This window comes from Mus caroli, unplaced genomic scaffold (assembly GCF_978045245.1).
Source record: "Mus caroli unplaced genomic scaffold, Mus_caroli_1 scaffold_13, whole genome shotgun sequence".
Lineage (NCBI taxonomy): Eukaryota > Metazoa > Chordata > Mammalia > Rodentia > Muridae > Mus > Mus caroli.
Genome location: NW_028227268.1, coordinates 23,238,558 through 23,259,995, shown reverse-complemented (window position 1 = coordinate 23,259,995; position 21,438 = coordinate 23,238,558). Strand labels below are relative to the sequence as shown.

The following is a 21,438-nucleotide window of genomic DNA, read 5'->3' as shown; positions in this document are numbered from 1 at the left end:
TGAGTTCGAGGCCAGCCTGGTCTACAAAGTGAGCTCCAGGACAGCCAGGGCTACACAGAGAAACCCTGTCTCGGAAAAAAAACCAAACCAAACAAAACCAAAAACCTTCCTAGGGTGCTTATAAAGACTAATTAAGGTGATAGAGGTAAAATAACGAGCTCAGGCCCACACACTTACGGCCTCGTTGGCTCTTCCCAGCTATTTGAAATGAGAGGTAACTGGTGATTGTGCTGTTGCGCTTCTACTTGTAGCTTTGTGTCTCTTTTATTTGGTATCAGAGAATAAAAGATATATCCTATAGCCAGGTGTGGTGGCACACACCTTTAATCCCAGCACTCAGGAGGCAGAGGCAGGCAGATTTCTGAGTTCAAAGCCAGCCTGGTCTACAAAGTGAGTTCCAGGACAGCCAGAACTATACAAAAAAACCCTGTCTCAAAAAAAAAAAAAAAAAAAAAAAAAAGTCTCAGAAAACAATAACAACAGAAACAAAACAAGAACAAAATCCCATAGACTTTATCATTACCTAGAATTGGGCTCTGGTCTTTAGAAGAACCCAAGGTGGTTTAGTAACCTTGGAGCCTGACCTGCCTGCAAATGGCTGCTCTAGTTACATTTTTCATTAAATGCTCAGCTTGCCTTGCCAATTACTCTCTTCCCTGGGTCCCAGACCCTAGTGCTTGGCCGTAAGAGATTTTCAAATTAAAGGGACATAATTTTACTCCCTATGATGTGTAGCTAGATGGATGTTAAGGCGGCACTTGGAATGTATGACCTTGAAATTATACGTTTGGTGGTGTACTTGTTTCTCACCTTGCAAGCGCAAGTCAACAAATAGTGAGATGATGTCAGTTTGCTTATATAGGTCTAGAACTTGCCCCCCAAAATACCCTGGTTCGAGTCATCAGCTCCTCCCCACAGAGAACTTTGTGACCTTATACATTCATTTGCTTCATGCCATACAGGACTGCCCCCCAAAAAGTAGGCCTTGTGTAGTAGCCCTCTTAAAATCTAGCCCACCAGAATAATGAAAATAGGGACGTTTGGCAGAGAAGATGAGCAAAGGTAGCCCAGTAGAATGAAGGCGTTAGGCAACGATGGGGAGGCGGGTGGAGGACGAAGATACCTCAGTAGAAATAAAAATACGGAAGTAGATGTGCGTGGAGGCAAAAAACAAACAAACAAAAAAACTACACTTCCCGCCAGGCTTTACGGCGTGAAGCGCTCGTAAGCGCGCGCCTTTCCTCCGAGGTCTCAAAAGTTAACGCCCTCCCGGGCGAGTGGGTGTGACTTCGTGGTGGGCGCTGAGACCTGGGGCTGTCCTATTGGCTGCCGGCCGTCACCGGCGAAGGCGTGGTGATGAGTGACAACTAATCAGAAGCCTGGCTGGACTTTGGCGGGAGACGAGAAGGCTGAAGTAGAGCGGCTTTGGCGCGAGTTGACTTTGCAGCTGCTGTAGATCTTGTGGCGGGAGAGTCCTTACGGTGGTGATCGAGACACGAGGAGTGTGCACTGAGCGACACGGCCCTGAAGAGTGCCAAGCTCCGCGAGGTCTGGTGTCCAGAGAGGTGAAGCTGGTCCGAGCAAGGCCGGTGGAGAGCGAGAAATCGCCTGAGGTCTGAGGCTGGGTCAGGGAGGGGGTTGTGAGCTCTGGAAGCGGTTCGAGCACGCCGTGCTGGGAAGAAGAGAGCTGCTGGGAGGAAACGGTGTAGGGTGGAGTCGGGAGCTTGGTGGAGTGCTGGCTAGTTCTGAGCAGAGGACGCAGCTGCCCTTGCCCTGGACTTGGGAGAGCCTAAAAGTGACGGTCTGGAACTAAAGACGTCTTGCATGTCTGCAGGGAAGAAACTAAAGTATTATAGAAATAAATGGAGACAGACTTCTGGCATCGCTCAAGTGTAAGAACTTGGGTTCTGGTCCCAGGATGCCCAGGGTGATAGCCGTGTGTTTCTGTGACTATCTCTTTTAGAGAGGGCTAATAGTTTCTACATTTGACGTATGGTAAGACTGTAGTGTGTAATATGTGTATAACGGAATGTTACACGTACTAGGCAGACAGACGTTACCCTTTATTACATAGATTTGCATGGGAAGCAGAACTAAATGTTAAAAATGCTATGTTAACGTGATTTATGGAGTGCTGGTCCCCAGTATAATTATTTATATTGCTCTGTGTGTTTTTCTCTTTGCTCTCCTGATTCTCCTTTGTATCCAGTTGTGTGGCCATCATGCCTCAAACCAGATCCCAGACACAAGCTACCATCGGTTTTCCGAAAAAGAAGCTATCTAATACCCGGAAGAAAACCAACTCCGGGGACTGTGAAGTGAAACTTAAAAACGTCCAGCCTGTACCCACCACTCCGTGTGCGGACGTAAAACTTCTGCCTCTCAGTCCCCGAAAACGTTTGGGTAAGCCCTCCGCTTTGTGAGTGCGACTTCGTGACTGAGCTCTCAGCCTTTCCTGCCTTGATGCTGAGGTGCCTGACTCTTAAAGCCAGAGCTGTATTTGCCTTCATAATGACTGCCAAGTGTGTACGGAATTTCACAGTTGAGCCGTACCCTAGAGATCATTTGCTAAGGAACCTAGGCTTGATCTTCATTTACTTAGTTCTGTCCTTTACATTTCCCTTGAAGTCATAGTGTTACGGAATTCGCCTGCGTACTTGTGAAATTAAGAAGAAACAAATAACCCGGGAGGTGGTGAGCTTGCTTTTAATCCCAGCACTCAGAAGGCAGAGGCAGGTGGGTCTCTTGAGTTTGGGGCCAACCTGGTCCACAGAGTGAGTTTCAGGACAGCCAGGGTTAACACAGAGAACCCCTGCCTTGAGAAAGAAAAAAGAAAAATTTGATGAGCTTCTTAATATTTTTTTATTTTTGTTATCAAATAGTACTTGACAATCATTTTCGGTTTTAGATGTGTTTGATGTTTTTGGAGAAATGATCTCTAACTCAGGCTGGCCTGGAACTCGCTTTTGTAGCCCAGGATTGCCTCAGACTTGAGGTCCTTCCCGCACTACCACACATACTGTGTGTGGTAATGTTGCAGCTGCTAGATGTTAGGGGTTGAACCCAAGACCTTATATGTGCTAGGAAGTGCTGTACCACCGGCTCTACGTGCCCAGTCTAAGAGCTTTTGTACTGGTGTTATGGGTAGATGTGTACAGAGAGCATCTGTTGTGAGTGGGGGGTGATTTGGCCATATCTGAAGATTGTTCCCCTTGAGGGGATGGTATGGGAACCGTGAGTAAAAGCTAACCAAGATGCTGGGCATCCAGCAGTGCACACAAACAGCTTCCTATAGAGGGAACCTACTTATCCTGAGATGTCAGGAGCACCAAGGCTGATGAGAATCTTACAGTTTCACACCACTAGAACTCATTAGGCTGCTACCAAGTGATACGATTCAGGGCTGCCATCTGGTGGCCACCTTTGCTCCTTGGTGAGAAGTTTTCTTTTGTGGTTCTGACTCAGGTAGACATTCACCTCTTGCCGGTGATGGTGGTGCACACCTTTAATCCTAGCACTCAGGAGGCAGAGGCAAGCAGATATTTTGTGGGTTCAGGGGCCGCCTGGGTTACCAGGACAGCCAGGGCAATGAGGAGAAATCCTGTCTCAAAAAAAGAGATTCACCTTTCTGATCGGGGTGTGTGTGTGTGTGTGTGTGTGTGTGTGTGTGTGTGTGTGTGTGAGTCTTTGTGGTTCTTTTTCCTGCCTTCCGCTGTGAAGAACAGTGTTTTAGGTGGCTGACAGCATCGCTCTGACTGAGCATGTCCGCTTCACGTTTCAGGCGATGACAACCTGTGCAACACTCCCCGGTTATCTCCCTGTTCTCCACCAAAGCTGGGCAAGAAAGAAAACGGACCCCCTCGCTCCCATACGTCAAAGGGGTGCAGATTAGTATTCGATGATGAGCCGACAGTCAAGGCTTCCCCCAAAAAAGAACAAGACAGAGTTCGCCAACACCAGATACGTTCCTCCTCCGCTCAGAGAAGTCCAGAGAGAGAAACAGATCCTGAGCAGAAATGTCCACCGGAGAAGGAGTCTGTGTGTATAAGACTGTTCAAGCAAGAAGGTGAGTCCTTGCGTGGTAGAGTAGCCATCAGGGACCGTGCTGGTGGGTCTGAATGAAACCCAGTCACCTTCGGCTTTGTCTTTAATTGTTCTTTTGTCCGACACAGGCACTTGCTATCAGCAAGCAAAGCTTGTCCTGAATACAGCTGTCCCGGATCGGCTGCCTGCCAGAGAGCAGGAGATGGGTGTCATCAGGAATTTTCTGAAGGAGCACATCTGTGGGAAGAGAGCTGGCAGTCTCTACCTTTCTGGCGCTCCTGGAACTGGAAAAACTGCCTGTTTAAGCCGGATTCTGCAAGACTTCAAGGTACACCAAGCATCTGAATTATGGATACTTTTGCTGAGATAATATATCAATTTGTGTGTGTGTGCGCGCTGGTAAGTGCACACTGGTGTTCTGCTTGTATGTATGTTTGTGTGAGGATGTTGGATCCCCCTGGAACTAGAGTTCTAGACAGTTGTGCCCTGCAATGTAGGTGCTGGGAATTGAACCAGAGTCCTTTGGAAGAGCAGCCACCATTGAGCTATCTCTCCAGCCCCAACAATTGACTTTTTTTTTTTTTTTGGTTTTTAGAGACAGGGTTTCTCTGTGTAGCCTTGGCTGTCCTGGAACTCACTCTGTAGACCAGGCTGGCCTCGAACTCAGAAATCCGCCTGCCTCTGCCTCCCTAGTGCTGGGATCAAAGGCGTGTGCCACCACACCTGGCTAACAATTGACTCTTAAGGGTTCAGGAAGAATAGATGGTTGGGAAATTGACTGCTTCCTAGAAGTAAGTAATTTTGTTATTTCAGGGTATAAATCTTTCCAAAGAAAGTAGACCGTCACTCTTGTGTCCTGTTTGCTCTGAGATCCGGTCAGGTTTGAGGAAATCATTGTCTGAAGATGACATAACTCCAGTGTTTGTTTGTTTGTTTTAACCTAGAAGGAAGTAAAAGGCTTTAAATCTATCCTGCTGAATTGCATGTCCCTGAGGAGTGCCCAGGCTGTGTTCCCAGCTATTGCTCAGGAGATTGGTCGGGAGGAGCTGTGCAGACCAGCTGGGAAGGACTTGATGAGAAAACTGGAAAAGCACTTGACGGCGGAGAAAGGCCCCATGATGTGAGTGTCTGTCTGTCTGTCTGTCTGCTGCGTGATGCTGGGTGAGAGTCTGTAAGGGGTCACCGAGGGAAAGAACTTTGCTCTGCGACATGGGTACATGTGCTTGAAGAAAAAGATAATACAGTTTCTAATTTATTTAGTGGTGGTGCTAGGACTCAAATCCGGGGCTCTGTGTGTGTTAGATAAGTGCTCTACCACTGAGTCACACCCACAGCCCCTGAACTTTCTGATTATTGACTTTAAATTTTAACTGTTTTGTTGTTGTATTGGGGGTTTTATTGTTTCGTTTGGGATGCTTTTGTTTTGTTTTTTTGAAATGGGGCGCTTTTTTTGCGCATTCTTGGATGTCCTGGAACTAGTGTAGACCAGGCTGGTCTTAAACTCACAGAGATGGGCCTCCATTATGCATCATCACTGCCAGGCCTAGTTTAAAATGTAACTGTTTTTTAAGCTAGTTCCTTGAAAACAATCGGATGATGTTAGTGATGGGGGCTGTCGCTCTACCAACCTAAGGCAAGCAACCCAAGGGGTAGATCAGATCCAATCTGGGAAGGTTGAGAATGTGACTACTGGTACTAATTCCTTCTCTTTTTACATAGCGTGTTGGTGTTGGACGAGATGGATCAGCTGGACAGCAAAGGGCAGGATGTATTATACACACTGTTTGAGTGGCCGTGGCTAAGCAACTCCCGCTTGGTGCTCATTGGTTAGTGCTCAGTTACCAGTGTGAAGCTTTGTTAGGTGTTTAGAAGCTGTGCGTGTGAAGTATGTTGGTGCACACACATGTGTGGAGACCAGAGGTTGACATCACAGGTCTTCATTTTTTATTTACTAAGGCAGAGTCTTTTGCTGGACCTGGAACTCACTGGCCAGCTTGTCCTGGGCATCTCAGCTCTGCCTTCTGAGGTCTGAAGCCTGCTCCTCATAGCCAGTGCCTTCATAGCTAGTGCTTAGTCCATTGTAAAGCTGTGAGCTTTCCCTGTGCACATTAGTGACCTCTGTTGTTTGTTCATTTATGTGCATGGGTGTTTTGCTTGCATGCAGCTCTGCACTGCTTGCATCCCTGGTACCCATGGAGGATCGTAAGCCAGCTCTCTGTCTTAGCAAAATAAGAAAATTACTGCCGGGCGGTGGTGGAACACGCCTTTAATCCCAGCACTTGAGAGGCAGAGGCAGGTGGATTTCTGAGTTCCAGGCCAGCCTGATCTACAAAGTGAGTTTCAGGACAGCCAGGGCGACACAGAAAAACCCTGTCTCAAAAACAAAAAAGAAAAAGAAAATTACTATGGTAGTAAGTTAACATAACATGACATTGATTTTTTTGTTACGTCGGAATAAAAATGGCAAAGAGGCCAGACGCCACAGTGTATTCCTATGGTCACAGCTGTTTTGGAGGAAGAAGCAGGAAGATCATGATTTGGGGTGTCATAGCAAGCAAAAGTATTAGTATTAGTGTAGTATTACTGCTTCTACGACTACTAAAAAATAGGGGTTGCTGTTGGAGAGATGGCTCATTGGGCAAGGTGCTTGCTGCTGCATAATCATGAGAGATCCTGTCTCAAAAACTAAGGTGCAGAACCCTAAAGGAGAATGTCTCACACCAACTTGGGCCTCACCTCCACTCACCCAGAAGTGCATATACACATGAGTGTTTACATACACCGCACATAATCATGCAAAGTAACATAGGCAGTGAGGGGTGTGAGTTGCTGATAGAGCATGAGCTTAGTGGGCACGAAGCCATGGCTTCAGTGCTTGTCATGTATGTACTGGGAAGAAAAGAACCGAATGCCTCATTTTGAAACAATAGGTTTGCTTTTTTGGTCTGTCTTGGTTTTCAAGTCAGGGTTTCTCTGCATTGCCCTGGCTATCCTAGAACTAGCTCCGTAGACCAGGCTGGCCTTGAACTCAGATCCACCTGCATCCAGAGAGCTGTGATGAAACAGGGTCCGGAGGGCAGGGGTGGGAGGGTCACCACCACGCCTGGCTCAGTAGATTTATTTTTGAGGCAGGGTCTCACTGCAGCCCTGGCTAGCCTGGAATTCAACAGAAATCTCTTTTCTTACCCCCTTCTTCCTGGAGACAAGGTCCCTTGTCCAGGGTAGCCTCACACCTGTGAGCCTCCTGTGTCAGTCTCCCCAGTGCTGGGACTATGAGCGTGTTTCACAATACCCGTCTAAGCACTCCATCTTACCTAGTAGGTCCATCTCAGCTTGCAGCATGGGGTATGGGGCAAGTGGAAGCAACAGTTGAAATGCTGGGTTAAGCCTGGGAATCTTAGGGGGCTTAATTTCCTTTTCGGATGGTTTTATTGCTGGTGGTCATTGTTATTTATCTATCTTCTCAGGGATTGCTAATACCCTAGATCTCACGGACAGAATCCTGCCTAGACTTGAAGCTCGCGAAAACTGTAAGCCGCAGTTATTGAACTTCCCACCTTATACCAGGAATCAGATAGCTGCCATCTTGCAGGATAGACTTAATCAGGTGAGTGCCGGCTGCTGTGCCAAAATCTGTGGCAGGGATAATCCCCGTGATGGAGAACTAACCATAGGTTTAAAATATTTCCGTGGGATTGCTTTATTAATGGTGTGGCCAGCTCCTGTGGACCATAATGAGTGGGAACATTTTATGTGAATTTCTGCACGTGGTAGCATGTATTGGCTGCTTCGCTGGGGAAATAAGAGTGGGAATTAGAGGATTCAAAAGCTTCCTTAATGGCTTTTTAAAAGTGGGGCCCGGGCCAGTGTGGCTCCGAAGGTAAAGACACCGGTCAGTCGGTCCCCAGCTCTGATGACCTGAGTTCAGCCCCGGAGGCCCACATGGTGGGAGGAGCCTGGGAGTTGTCCTCTGACCTCCACAGCTGCAGCCCACATGTTCTGCCCCACTCCCACTCCAAACAGAAATAAACAAATGTGATAAATTTTGAAAAGTAGGGCCTATGAGCTGCGCCTGGTTGTGTCTACTTGAGAAACAGAAACAGGCAGATGACTGAGTTGGAGGCCAGAGAATGCTTAAATACGTGCAATGTGTCCCCTAGAACTAAAAAGGAGGCCAGTTAGATTTAGACCTTTGCGGGCTGGTGAGATGGCTCAGCGGTTAAGAGCGCCGACTGCTCTTCCAAAGGTCCTGAGTTCAAATCCCAGCAACCACATAGTGGCTCACAACCATCCGTAATGAGATCTGGCACCCTCTTCTGGAGTGTCTGAAGCTACAGTGTACTTACATATAATAAATAAATAAATCTTTAAAAAAAAAAAAAAGAGATTTAGACCTTTGCAATACTGAGCCTTAAACTTGGAGCTGTGAGCTTACATTCCCACTCCCAAAATGACATAGTCCATGAAAATACTTATATGTGATTAGAATCTAATTTGCTAAGAGAAACTTTTTTTTGTTGGTTTGTTTTTCGAGACAGGGTTTCTCTGTATAGCCCTGGCTGTCCTGGAACTCACTCTGTAGACCAGGCTGGCCTCGAACTCAGACATCCGCCTGCCTCTGCCTCCAAGTGCTGGGATTAAAAGCGTGCGCCACCACTGCCCAGCAAAACTTTTTATTCTATTTATTACCAGTACTCAGGCTAATAGTAAGTGTTGTATGCTGAGCTCTGTTTATTTTGCATTTCTATTTACTATATATTTGAGTCAGTCTCACTGTGTTAACTTGACTTTAGATCCTCCTGCTGTAGTCTCCTGGTAGTTAGGATTTCGGGCCAGTGTTGACTAAGCCTGACTCAAATGTCTTCTGGGTCTTGTCTGAAGGTGTCAAAAGACCAGGTTCTGGACAGTGCTGCGATCCAGTTCTGTGCCCGCAAAGTGTCTGCTGTTTCAGGAGACATCCGTAAAGCACTGGATGTTTGCAGGTGAGTTACAGCACTGTTGCCTGTTTTTATTAAAAGAGGAAACATTGTCGGTGACCTGGTGTCGCTCAGACGAATGTGACTTAAGAAGCTCCACACTGCCTCTTTCCATGCTCAGAAAAGAGGACTTGTTTCTCAGTGGGGAGCGCTGGGTCTCCACCGTGTTAATGTCTGAGACATTATCAGTCCATTACCTACGGAGGGAGAAATAAATGAGATGTTGCCGGCACTCCCCGTGGTGATTATAGATTGGTTAATTACATTTGTATTAAAAAAAGACTCCAGTTTGCTTTTCCATTCGCTGGTCTCAAGCAGGTTTATTTATGGACCTGAACCATCTTTGCCTTCAGACTTTCTTTTTCCTTTGGTTTTGTGGGCACCCCTTCCTCCTTCCAGTTGGTGGTCCCGCAAGTCCTACCCTAGACCTCTTTCTCTCTTCTGTCCCCCAGCCCCTCCTGCTGGGGAAAGCCTCTGTGCTGACTGATGAAAGTTTTTCCTCCCAGTAGGGGCACTGGGTCCATTAAAATGATCCTTGCTGTGCTGGCCCGCTGGTCCCACTTCCCCCTATTGCCTTACAGAAGATCCAGGTCTGCCCATGGCCTCCTGTGGGCAAAGCACTTTAGAAAGAACAGTGGGAGAGGAAGCTCTCCCTGTTGCTAGATGGCATGATCTAGACAGAAAGTTCGCCCTAGTCAGCAAACTCCGACAGCTATGAGTAATGGCCATGCAGGCCAGCAAGATTAGCCAACATGTGTCCTATATCTGAGAACTCCTCTTTGAGGTCTGCTGTGTGGGAATGCTGTCCAGCCTCCACACTGCCTAGCCCGTCTACCGGCGCATTTGAACTCAGGACCTTCGGAAGAGCAGTCAGTGCTCTTAACCACTGAGCCATCTCTCCAACCCACCTCTTAAGATTTATTTACTGTTGTTTTGTTTTGTTTTAGCTGTGTGTATGTATACTGTGTGTGACTGTGTCTGTATGTTATGTTTGTGCGGTACTTGTGACGGCCAGAAGAGGGCATCAAATCCCCTGGAACTGGAGTTACAGGTGGTTGAGAGCTTGCCTTTTGTGGCACCAAATTTGTAAGGGACCTTAATTTTTTTTTCTTTTTATTTATATGAGTACACTGTAGCTGTTTCCAGACACACCAGAGGAGGGCATTGGATCCCATTACAGATGGGTGTGAGCCACCATGCGGTTACTGGGAATTGAACTCTGGACCTTTGGAAGAGCAGTCAGTGCTCTTAACCACTGAGCCATCTCTCCAGCCCAAACTCAATTTTTTTTTCTTTAATGTATTTTTAGTAATGTTCCTGCTTTGGGGTATGGTGGCTTGGTGTGGTATTTGGTTTGGGCCATACTAAATTAATTTTAGAAAAAAAAAATTTTTTTTTTCTAGGCGAGCTATTGAAATTGTGGAGTCGGATGTCAAGAGTCAGACAGTCCTCAAACCACTCTCCGAAGGTGAGTAGCTTACCCTCTTCCTGTCGGCCTTTCTAAACGGAGACCTTGAAAATTGACTTGATGAGGAGAGGGAAAGATAGGCAGACACAGTTAAATCTCCCTTCACACAGCAGGTACAAGAGGGAGCAGGGTGTGCTAGATGTAGGTCATTTCAGTCTTGCCTGTCAGTGTCAGTCTGTGTGTCCCCAGGGGTGTTCATAAATGCAGGGGCTCGAGGAGTAAGGTTTCTTCCAAGACTCTGGGAACGAAAAGGAGGTTGCAAGGTTGAGCTCCCTTCTCTCTGGGCGTGTTGGGTGCACTTTAGGTCCATCTGTAGGAGAAGGTAATGCCTAGTACGTAGAAGGGAGAAAGGAAAAAAGATGCTATGAGCAAGCATCAGATCAGGAGTTCGTCTCGGGGCAGTCTGCAAGGCAGAGCACAAAGACCCCGTGGCTGTCAACAGACAACGCTGCTCTCCCTTTGCTTCACTGGCAGATGTCACCTGTCTGTGACCTGTATACTTACCAGTGTTCCGTGTCCAGTGTTAATCTTTATAGAGACAAGGGGAGCTGATCTGACTTGTTCCTTCCTTCTAGTTGGGAGTTCAGGATAGAAACTTCCTCTTTTTCATCCGAATTTACTACAAGAAACAGTTTAAAGGGTTTCAAAAAGTAACCGGCATTAGTGCTGGGACAGTGAGTGGGCAGTGCAGCCTGATCTGTAGACTGAGACTGCTCTCTGGCTCCTTAGGTTATCCCGTCCTTACAGGCTCCCGTCCCTTAGCAACAACACACAGGCTTGTCAGCGGCCCTGGGATCAGCACTGGCACACGCTGCTGAAAGAGCTCCCAGGTCTAGATTACAGGAGTAACCTGATCCCCTCTTTTGACTTCTGATACGTGTATAGGGCTGGTTTCAGTGGCCTTGCTGTATAGTAAGCTATACAGACGGTGACTTCAACTAAATACAAGGAATGTTCTAATGCACAGAAATAAAGGTTCCCCAGCACTGAAGATAGATAGGCAACAAAAAGTTGGCGAGACGTCCAGGATGGTGGGCCATACCTGTGATCCCAGCACTCAGCATGGTCACTACAAGTTCAGGGCCAGCGCAGGTAACTCTTAAACCATGCAACAGGAAAATGGGATAGGTGTCGTGCTGGGATTGCTTTAGAGGGGGCTTTGCCATTGTGTGGGGAGTAAGAAGAGACTTCCAAGTTCCCTTCATCGTGGGACTTGTGTTCCTCGGTCTGGAAGCTCTGGTTTCTCTATTAGCCTTCTGCAGCTTCCTGCTTGTGGTAAAGCAATCGAAGCAGATTGGTGTGGGGCAAGTGCAGATGGCCTCAGGAAGTAACTGCAGGCATGGGTTGTTAGAGAGCAAACCCTGCCTCTCACAGCAGTACTTCTCCAAACAGTGGGGCCACTGGCCTCTGTGTTCACCGCTGTGCTCGGCTTCCGGCTCTGGGGAGGGTAGGTACTACTACATGCTAGGCTAGCCCATGGCATCTTCTCAAGTGTCTTGCCAAATAGTTTGGACACTGACTGAACCTCAGAGGTCATTTGGGAAAGCCACCTGGGGGCGGGGCCTGAGGTGGGACTGACTTTTCCTGGCCACGCTTATCCGCCCATCTGACTCATATCTAATTAAAATATTAGATAATTTTTCCAACTGTTCCTTTTCCTTTCGTAACGATCAGGCAGTCGTCTTTGCTTCAGAGTCTTAGGCTGTGAAGATTAACCGAGGGGCCTTGCGCAAGGCAAGTGCTATGGCACCCGGCTTCACTCCCCGGCCAACCTCTGAGGCCGTTAGCCAGGCTTGCTGGCATCTGTCTGGGTTCTTGCTTATTCAGGAGGGTAGATTCGTTATCTTCTCAACACGAAACTACATCCTAAAGGACAAGATGACTGGGTCCTTAGTTCCTAGAGAAAAGGCAAGCCTGCTTTCTGGAACTGCCTTTTCCCTCACCTTCCGCCCCAGAAACAGAACCTCTGCTGTGCCGCTACGTGGGCCTAGGGGTTTCCGTTAGCTAAAACCTGCATCATGTGTTTCCACACATACACAGGCGATTGTCTTTGAAATCGAGTAAAGTGCCAGATGGTGGTGGTGCTAGCACTCAGGAGGCAGAAGCAGGCAGCAGAGGACAGATTTTGAGGACAGCTACACAAAGGGAAGGAAAGGAACTGAACTGGACAAAGCTTGCTTACTTTGCAGGTAAATCACCCAGCGAGTCGCCAGTTCCCAAGCGCGTTGGTCTTGCTCACATATCCCAAGTCATTTCGGAAGTTGATGGGAACAGGGTGACTTTGAGCCAAGAAAACACACAGGATTCCCTTCCTCTCCAGCAGAAGATCCTGGTTTGCTCTCTGCTGCTCTTGACCAGGCGGCTGAAAATCAAAGAGGTCACCCTGGGGAAGGTAAGCTTTGGGTCTCAGCAGGTGGGGCAGAGGCTCTGCCAAAGCTACTTTCCAAACGAGTAGGAGGCAGGGGCTTGTGGAGCTTTGGCACATTTGACCCAGAGCTTGGTCTATGTAGGGAATTCTAGGCCAACCAAGGCTACACTGTCGTGAGACATGAGTTAAGTCCAGGCGGTGGTGGCTCACGCCTTTAATAACAAAACTCTGGGAGGCAGAGGCAGGTGGATCTCTGTGAACTCTGGGCCAGTCTAATCCTAGTGAGTTCCAGGATAGCCAGGGCTATACAGAAAGATCCGGTCTCACCACCCTTAGCCCCCTACCCCAACATTTAAAAACGGAGTTAACCATTAACCAGATAGAGCGGTACCATACTTGTAATCCTGGTAGCTAGGAGGCAGAGCCAGGGTGGTTGCCAGCCAGGGCTGTGTAGAACCCGCCTTTGTCTTTGCATCTATGGTCCTTCCCCAAACTTCCTTAAAGCCCCCTTCCTAAGTTCTACCTTAGAGTAAGATGGCTGGGCAGTCAGTAGCTCGTGCAGAAGACCCAGGTTCCATCCCCAACACCCACATGGTAGCTCACAACCATCTGGATCTGTACCTTCAGTTCCAGGGGATCCAACAACCCTTCTGTTCTCCGTGGGCATCTAGGCATGAACATGGTACACATACATAAATACATGGCAGCAGAAAAATAAAATAAATCTGGCTCAGCAGTTAAGAGCACTGACTGCTCTTCTGAAGGTCCTGAGTTCAAATCCCAGCAACCACATGGTGGCTTACAACCACCCGTAATGAGATCTGACGCCCTCTTCTGGTGTGTCTGAAGACAGCTACAGTGTACTCACATATAATAAATAATTTTTTTTCCCGAGACAGGGTTTCTCTGTATAGCCCTGGCTGTCCTGGAACTTACTTTGTAGACCAGGCTAGCCTTGAACTCAAATCCGCCTGCTTCTGCCTCCCGAGTGCTGGGATTAAAGGCGTGTGCCACCACGCCTGGCTTTTTTTTTTTTTTTTTTTTTTTAAATAAGAAGAATCACATAAAGTATTGGGGGTATGGAAGGTCTGTTGCCTATTCTAGGGTTCGGTAAAAGTGGGAGGGGGGATATTCAGATAACAAGACACAGTTTCTGGGCTCCTTTTTGTTTTTCAATCTGTAAGGAAGGTTATGAGATGTGGCTTGTAGGTGACGCTTGTTCTCCCTCATTTCCTCCCAGTTATATGAAGCCTACAGTAGCATCTGTCGCAAACAGCAGGTGACGGCCGTAGACCAGTCTGAGTGTTTGTCCCTTTCAGGGCTCCTGGAGTCCAGGGGCCTTGTGGGATTAAAGAAAAATAAGGAGAGCCGCCTCACCAAGGTACAAGTATTGGCTTTTTGTGTGTGTCCCTGCTTTTAATTGTCCTGTCTTGGCGAGCGTGTCCTCTGCCAAAGTAAAGATTAGAAGTGACTAGTGAACAGTTTGCTTTTCTGCCAGCTAGGGCTTAGGATGTGAGGACGGAGTGATGTGATTCGGGCCATTGAGGCTGGCAGCAGTTAACCTGTCTGAGGAGAATGGAATAGGATAGGGGGGTGTAACAACATGTGCGCCTGAGAGCGCGTGCATGCGTGAGCGCCGATGTTCGTCATCACAGAAAGACCCCTTCTCTTTCCAGGTGTCTCTGAAGATTGAAGAAAAGGAAATAGAGCATGTCCTAAAAGGCAAAGCTTTCACTGGGAACATCCTCGCTGCTGGTCTGCCCTGAATGGCTCTCTTACTCACGGCGCTTGCAGGTGTCCCTCCCGCTGGCATTTGGCAGCCCCCGGAATCTTCATTTTAGTAAGGTCGTTTGGAAACAGTTACGGCCCTTTTTACTCCGCACCAGTAAATTTTAGTGTATGGATTCATGAGTGTTAGCGCTGGCTAATATCTTTGGCTCTTATTGGTTTTACCCATAAAAATGACTGAGTAGCTGGGTGTGGTGACTTTTATGCCTGTGATCCCAGCACTTGGGAAATAGAGTCAAGGGCCATCCTTTGCTACATAGTGAGCTTGAGCTGGCCAGGACTACATGAGACTCTGTAAAAAATAAAACCAGTGGCCCTTTTACTTTTCCCCTTTCACATTCCTAAACACAGTACCTATGAGTATATACAGACTTGTGTTGAAGAGTGTGTATATGTATTACCTCTGTCTACAAAGGATATATTTTGTAAAGAACTTTGAAGTTTCGAAGGATGAAATGGAATGATCCAGGAAAATTTACAAGCCTACGTGGGAAGGGCATTATATTATGTTCAGAGGATGCCTCATTCGTGTGACAGGTGTTGCTGCTGCACTGGACTTTTTAAGGACTGATGAAGAGTCTCCCTTGCTCCCCACCAGGATGGGGGTGATGAGGAGAATAACTACAGATTGTGAATATATTTATTTTCAAGTTTCATTTGTCTGGGCTGCATTTGTTGTCTCTGGGTTTTCGGGCACATGGGTGTTCATATCAGAGTCAAGCAGCAGGAGTCACTGTTTGCCTTCTAAGGTGTGGACCGCTGGGACTGAACTCGCGCCATCAAACTTGGCTGGCAGCAAGCGCCTACCCTTCAAGCCATTTTATGAGTTTGTGTTCGTCTTTTTGAGCAGCCACACTCCATGGTAGCTTAGGTTTTCAGAGGTTAATAAGAAAATACCTTCTCATCAGGCCTTGGTGGTACACACCCTTAAATCCCAGCCCGCAGGTGATAGATAGAGGCAGGCGGGTCTCTGTGTTTCAGACGTGTTCCAGGACAGCCTGGTCTACAGAGACTCCAGAAACAACAACAACAACAAATTAAAAATAACTAACCAGTGGAAATACTTTCTCACACTTTGCCTCAGGGTTAGCTTCCCTCAGGTAGAGCCATGGTTTCAATAGGACGCAATTCTGGATGAATTCTCATCTGAGCCCCTCTTTCTAGGCTCCCTAGATAAGTTCATCTTCCTGTGGCGTTAAGTGGCAGTTTGTGACAGGGACACCAGAGGGCACCATTACAACACCGCTTTGAGAGTGTGGCCCGGGCAAGGGTGGTTTTGAGGGAGGGGCAGGAAGGTACCTGAGTCCGACTTGTTTGGGGGGTTGCTGTTCCATTCGTACCTGGCTAAGTGCTTGGGAGCAAAGCATGCCTGGGATGAACGGTCTGAGTCTTCGCTTCTCTCCAGGCCGGCTGCTGCCCCGTTGCCTGATCCAGCCCGGAGCTTGGGAATTTGATATGGGTACAGGAGATCTGTTGGCCACTGTTTGATTCAGCCTGTACACTGTATCCTTGTAAAGTGATCTGAACCACAGCAGGTGGGGTGGGATGGGATGGGATAGGAGGGCTCCATGCCCTCTGAAATACACACTGCCCACTGCAGAAGACTGTAGAGAGGAGTTTGGATGTCAAGGACTCACTCCTAGAATACACATTCCCTCTGGGGCCGTGCACAAGACCATACTCTTCCCAAGGAGTTTGGAGAGAGTCTGGAACTGTAAGGGTTAACGAGCATAATTGTAAAGATTGTCCGAAGACTGATGGGAAGCAGAGACCGAATGGGATTGAGAACAGATGTGAGGCTTGATTTAAATTACATTTTATTGGATGCTGCAGCCTTAAGAGACGTGACTGCTTTACAGTTTGTTTCCACACTGTGGGCAGCTGCTGTCTGTTCTGTGTCCATAGTAGGATCCTGCCCAAAAAGGAGCGGCCTCCCGCCTCCAATGTAGTTGAGGCTTGGCGCCTTCCTCTTAACTGCAGGGCTTGAGTCAGGAACATGGTTTGACTCTCAGTGGGACTGGGCTGTATCCTCCCTGGCTTCTAGCCAAGATTGCATTTACAGATTCAAAGGGGCCAAGTTCCTTCCCTTCTCTACGTCTTCTCCCCAATTGGAAATAGGGCTTTTTGTGGACTGTTTTGTTAAGTTTCCTTCGGCACACACACCACACACACTGTCGATTTCTAGGTCATTGCTGCTCTTAAGGCTTCAGCAATTGGAACAGGGTTGGTTCTGTCAATGATGCGTGAAGCAGACTTAGAGTCCCTGCTTGGCTTCCACTGCCCTTGTGGGAGCAGAGGCTGATGGATGTTTGTCAGCAAAGTCTTAAGTGTAATTCAGACGCCGAGGCGGAAAGGAAGAGAGAGTCCTTTCCTTGCTGGTTTTTCTCACCGAAGCTGGAAGCTATGGGAAGGTGGTGGGAGTTTAAGTGGAAAGGGATGGGCCTGTGGTTACTAGCTTTTGCCAGGATCTTAGGCCACATGGCGTAGTGGCAAAGATGGTGACCTACATTTTCTCCTTTTGAAGACACTGGGGTGTGTATATCCTGGTTTGTCATTATTATTGTTATTATTATTGTTGTTGTTGTTATTTTAAGAACCAGATTAAGTTTCCATAGTGTCGGGTATCGCTATGGAAAGAACATAGACTCAATAAAATTGGTATGAATTTCAACCCCAAGATGCCTCTGCCATTTCTGGCTCAATGAAGACTTGCCTGTGGCTAGCTAATTCCAAGAGTGTGTGAGGTCCAGCCTCGCTACCCAAAAATCAGAAAACTTGGCAGAGCCCTTTTCCTTCCCTCCCTTCCCATTGCTCCTTGCCCCACCCCCACCCCAGCACAGGAACATCACCACTGAACCACATTCCCAGTCCTCCCTGCCTGTACGGACTTTCTCAAGATACACAACAAACTAGACCTGGTGGTACAGGCCTGCAGTCCCGGTTACACAGGATAAGTTCAAGGCCAACCTGGACAATTTAATAAAGGAGTTCTCGGGCTTGCCTGATAGGCACAGGGCCCTGGGTTCAGTCCTCAGTGCTGGGGCTGGAAAGGAAAGACACCACCAAAACCCAAACAGACAAACCTTGACAGTTCAGTTGGCAAAGTGCTTACTGTGCAAACATGAAGCCCCAAATTCAATCTCCAGACCACTCTGCCACACATTCACACACAAGGACTTCAATTCTAGCACTGAGGAGGCTGAGCCAGGAAGATCCTTAGGGCTTGTTGGCTGGACGGCCTCTGCTTGGTCAGTAAAGGTGAGAGACACCCCTGTTTTGTTTTGTTTTGTTTTGTTTTTTTTGATTTTTCGAGACAGGGTTTCTCTGTATAGTCGTGGCTGTCCTGGAACTCACTCTGTAGCCCAGGCTGGCCTCGAACTCAGAAATCCGCCTACTTCTGCCTCCCGAGTGCTGGCATTAAAGGCGTGCGCCACCACGCCAAAGACACCTACAATTGACCTTTAACCTTCACAAACACAAAAATATCTGGGACTGGGGGCAAAGTGGTTTTATTTATGGTATAAGAGACCGGTTTAGTTGGTTTCCTACAGCTTAGGAGAAGCCCTCTGCAGACTTTATTTACATTTGTATCGGTCTCCAGCGCTTACTCTGGTTGCTATTCATTAACTGCTATTCAGTGAATGAAACCAGGAAGGTACTGCTTCCCCCTCAACCCCCATCTAGAAAACAGTCCTCAGCTGGAGGTAAACTGTGGGGCGCAGACACACTCAGGTGGGCTGGGACCCTGCAAAATGCCGCCTTCTGGCAGTCCCAGGGCCTTGCAGCCCGTCCCTTGGACATCCTACTGATTTGCTTCAGGCAACCTCTGTTGCTCCAGGGAGGTTTTGGCTGTGGGTTGGAGACTTGCCTACAGGCTAGGAAGAAGTAGGTCTGTCAAGAAGTTAACTCAGGTCCCCAGAGATTGCCCAGAAAGCTGTGGCTGGGCACTGGGGACTTGGGGAGGAAGCCACCTTTGATGTCCTACTTTTTAGCTTTGTGTGTGTGTGTGGGGGGGGGGGGGGGATTATCTCTGTTTCCTCCTGATGTCTTCTCCACCAAAGAGAAAGGTGGCTGAGGCCTAAGTGTGTGTCCTGGTCTCATGGTCCAATTCCACCAGTCCAGAGGCTACCAGTAGAAGCTAATTGGGTGCAAGGGGCTGGCTGAAGACTGCAGGCTGGCAAAAGGAGAGTCGGCTCCCCGGGTTTTCTTCGTCTTCTTTTTTTTTAATTTCTAATTGAGTTCTGAATCAGCCTCACTCGCTTTGATCCCTCCTCTGTTTCCCACACTGCCTGAAAGAGCTAGATCAGCACTTTGTAACAAGGGTGCGCCTGCTCCCCACAGCCCCCCCTCCCCTGACGCTCTCTGCCGCCGCCATCCACTGCTTGTCTCCTTCAGTTAAGATAATGAAGATGCTGAGAGATAAAATGTGTATTTAATAAGGGTGGGGGCAGGGAGGCGGAAAGGGGCAGCCAGGGCCTTCCCTAGTTTGGGGCCTCGCCAAGACTTGAGCTGAACGCAAAGCTAGAGTCAAACTTGGCCTCGGGGTGTGGGGGTTTCTGGGCCTCAATCCAGCTGACTTCACTGCCTGCTGTTTGCCCTAAATTCCCCCCCCCCTCCACCCTCTCACCCCCACACCCCTTTCCTCTCTGCTTGCTCCCAGTGGGAAAAAGGAGTCTAGTTTGACTTTCTTTTCAGCTGGTAACTTGGCCTTTGCTGCGGTACCCCCCAACCCCAGTATCAGCTGCAAGGTCAGACTAGGGCAGCCCCCTGTAGCCTAGGCCTGTAGAAGCTGTGGGTTCACAGTGGGGGGCGAAAAAGCTGGAGTTAATGAAGGCCAGCTGCCCGGCTAGGTTCTGCCTACAGCTAGCTAGAGGCCAGCATTCAGCAGTGGGAAGGGGGATGGGGACGGGGGACCTCCATCCCTGGGTACAAGGATATCCTGTGGCAGCAGCGGGGCCTGTGCTTCTCCTGGAGCTTGGTTTCATCCTCAGCTGATGAGAGACTAGGTCTGCTTCCCTTTCCCCTGCGCCTCCCCTCCCCGAATAGCACTCAGCCTGTCTTGAGTTGAGCTTTCTAACTGTAGTGGTGGCCCAGCTGAGATCTGAGGAGCTCCGAGCCCTTTGGTAAACACTCATTAACTGCCTGGGAAGAATCTGGAGTCCTGTTTAACAGCTGGGAGAGAACTGAGGCACACTAGGGTGAAAGGCTTGACCTGAGCTCACCCCACAGACTCCACCCTGGGGCTTCCATACTGACTGTCTAGCTCCTTCCAGTTCTTCGTGCAAGACTGTGAGGGCTGGAGGCTCTGCCCTTGCTCGCTCCCCTTCTAAGGAGAGGCCATATTCCTCCCCTCAATCTACCCTGATCTTCTGGCCCTTCACCGCCCCCCACCCCATGACACCCTCCATCCACCCCGCACCCTACCCCGCCTCTGTTGCTGGAAATAGTGCGCCACACTCCTTGCAAGAAGCCCTCAGTCCAGCACTGTGCAGACTTCTCAGCCGCCACCCGGAGGCCCCGTCTGGCCCACCACGCCTCAAGTCTTCTTTCAAGGTGACCAGAAAAAGGACAACCTTTGTGAAAGCTGGTCATCCTACACTACAGAGCCAGTGACCTTGAAGTTGACCTGCTGTGTTTAGAGACACCTCTGCCCCAGAATACTTGGGGAAATGCACTTTAACATATTCCTGTGGTGATAAAGGTTCAAGATCCTGGTGAGGGCTGAGCCAGGGCCCTGCTTGATACCTAGGTTCTGTGTCTTAGGCATTCCCTGCTAATTGCCATCTCTAGTACTGGATGTATCCAAAGCCTGCCTTCTCCCTAGTCCTACCTGTTCAGACTCTTTTTGTTTTGTTTTGGTTTCGTTTTTTGGTTTTTGTTTTTGTTTTTCGAGACAGGGTTTCTCTGGATAGCTCTGGCTGGCCTCAAACTCAGAAATCCACCTGCCTCTGCCTCCCGAGTGCTGGGATTAAAGGCGTGTGCCACCACACCCGGCTTGCTCAGACTCTTTTATACACGAGTCCACACCTCAAGTTCCCCAATATGCCATAGTCTAACATAAGGCCATAGTCTCCAGCTGCCATTGAGAGTCCGTCTGGGCTGGAGAGATGGCTCGGCGGTTAAGAGCACTGGTTGCTCTTCCAGAGGTCCTGAGTTCAAATCCCAGCAATCGCATGGTGGCTCACAACCATCCGTAATGAGATCTGACGTCCTCTTCTGGTGTCTCTGAAGACAGCCTCAGTGTGCTTATATATAGTAAATAAATAAAATCTTAGAGAGAGAGAGACTCCATCCTTGGTCTCTTTCTGAAGACCAAGGGTTTCTCCTGGGAGGACCTCTTAGGCACTGAGAACTTAGAGGTAAAGGATGGGATGAGCAGTGTGAAAAAAGAGGACATTAGTAGGTGTTTGTCTAAACTGAACGTTGCTTTTCCTACATTCTTGTAGCTGATAGCCAGGTAGCCCAGTGGAAGTGTTAGTGAGTAAGGTGTTAGCTTTGTCCCCATGACTCAAGGCCAAATCCATAGGCTCAGAAAAAGCAGAAAGAAAACGTCTATTTGTCCTGGGGCGTTGTGTGTTGATCTGATACTGCCCCTGGCCCCTGCCCTTGTACCCGACCCTCTAGTTTTCTAATAGCGGATTGGTTTTCCTCCTTCAGTCCTCAGCGCCGCACCCGCTAGCCAAGTGGGGGCTGGTAGTAAGAGGGCAGGGTGAGCCTACAACCTGAACAGTGGGCTTTAGGACCCAACGGGAACCGTGCCTCTTGCAGCAGCCTAACCCAGAAGCAGGGGGGAA

At 48.6% G+C, this 21,438-nt stretch overlaps 1 protein-coding gene across 1 annotated transcript; it reads left to right on the top strand.

The window, feature by feature from the left end:
* The first annotated feature begins 1,449 nt into the window (after positions 1-1,449).
* Cdc6 (cell division cycle 6) lies at positions 1,450-14,622 on the top strand. Its single transcript, XM_085829204.1, has 12 exons — positions 1,450-1,613; positions 2,210-2,403; positions 3,782-4,066; positions 4,173-4,372; positions 4,989-5,164; positions 5,764-5,870; positions 7,512-7,651; positions 8,926-9,026; positions 10,424-10,488; positions 12,678-12,880; positions 14,097-14,237; positions 14,533-14,622. Exons 2-12 carry the CDS (start codon positions 2,223-2,225, stop codon positions 14,620-14,622), a joined length of 1,689 nt encoding a protein of 562 aa, XP_085685330.1. The 5' UTR covers positions 1,450-1,613; positions 2,210-2,222.
* Positions 14,623-21,438: the final 6,816 nt, after the last annotated feature.

Bases quoted from the DNA above. Each gene is read 5' to 3' on its own strand.
- Cdc6 (XM_085829204.1), top strand. From the start codon at position 2,223: ATGCCTCAAACCAGATCCCAGACACAAGCTACCATCGGTTTTCCGAAA. The intron at 7,652-8,925 runs GTGAGTGCCGGC...TCTTGTCTGAAG, and splicing joins TGCAGGATAGACTTAATCAG to GTGTCAAAAGACCAGGTTCT. The intron at 10,489-12,677 runs GTGAGTAGCTTA...CTTACTTTGCAG, and splicing joins CCTCAAACCACTCTCCGAAG to GTAAATCACCCAGCGAGTCG.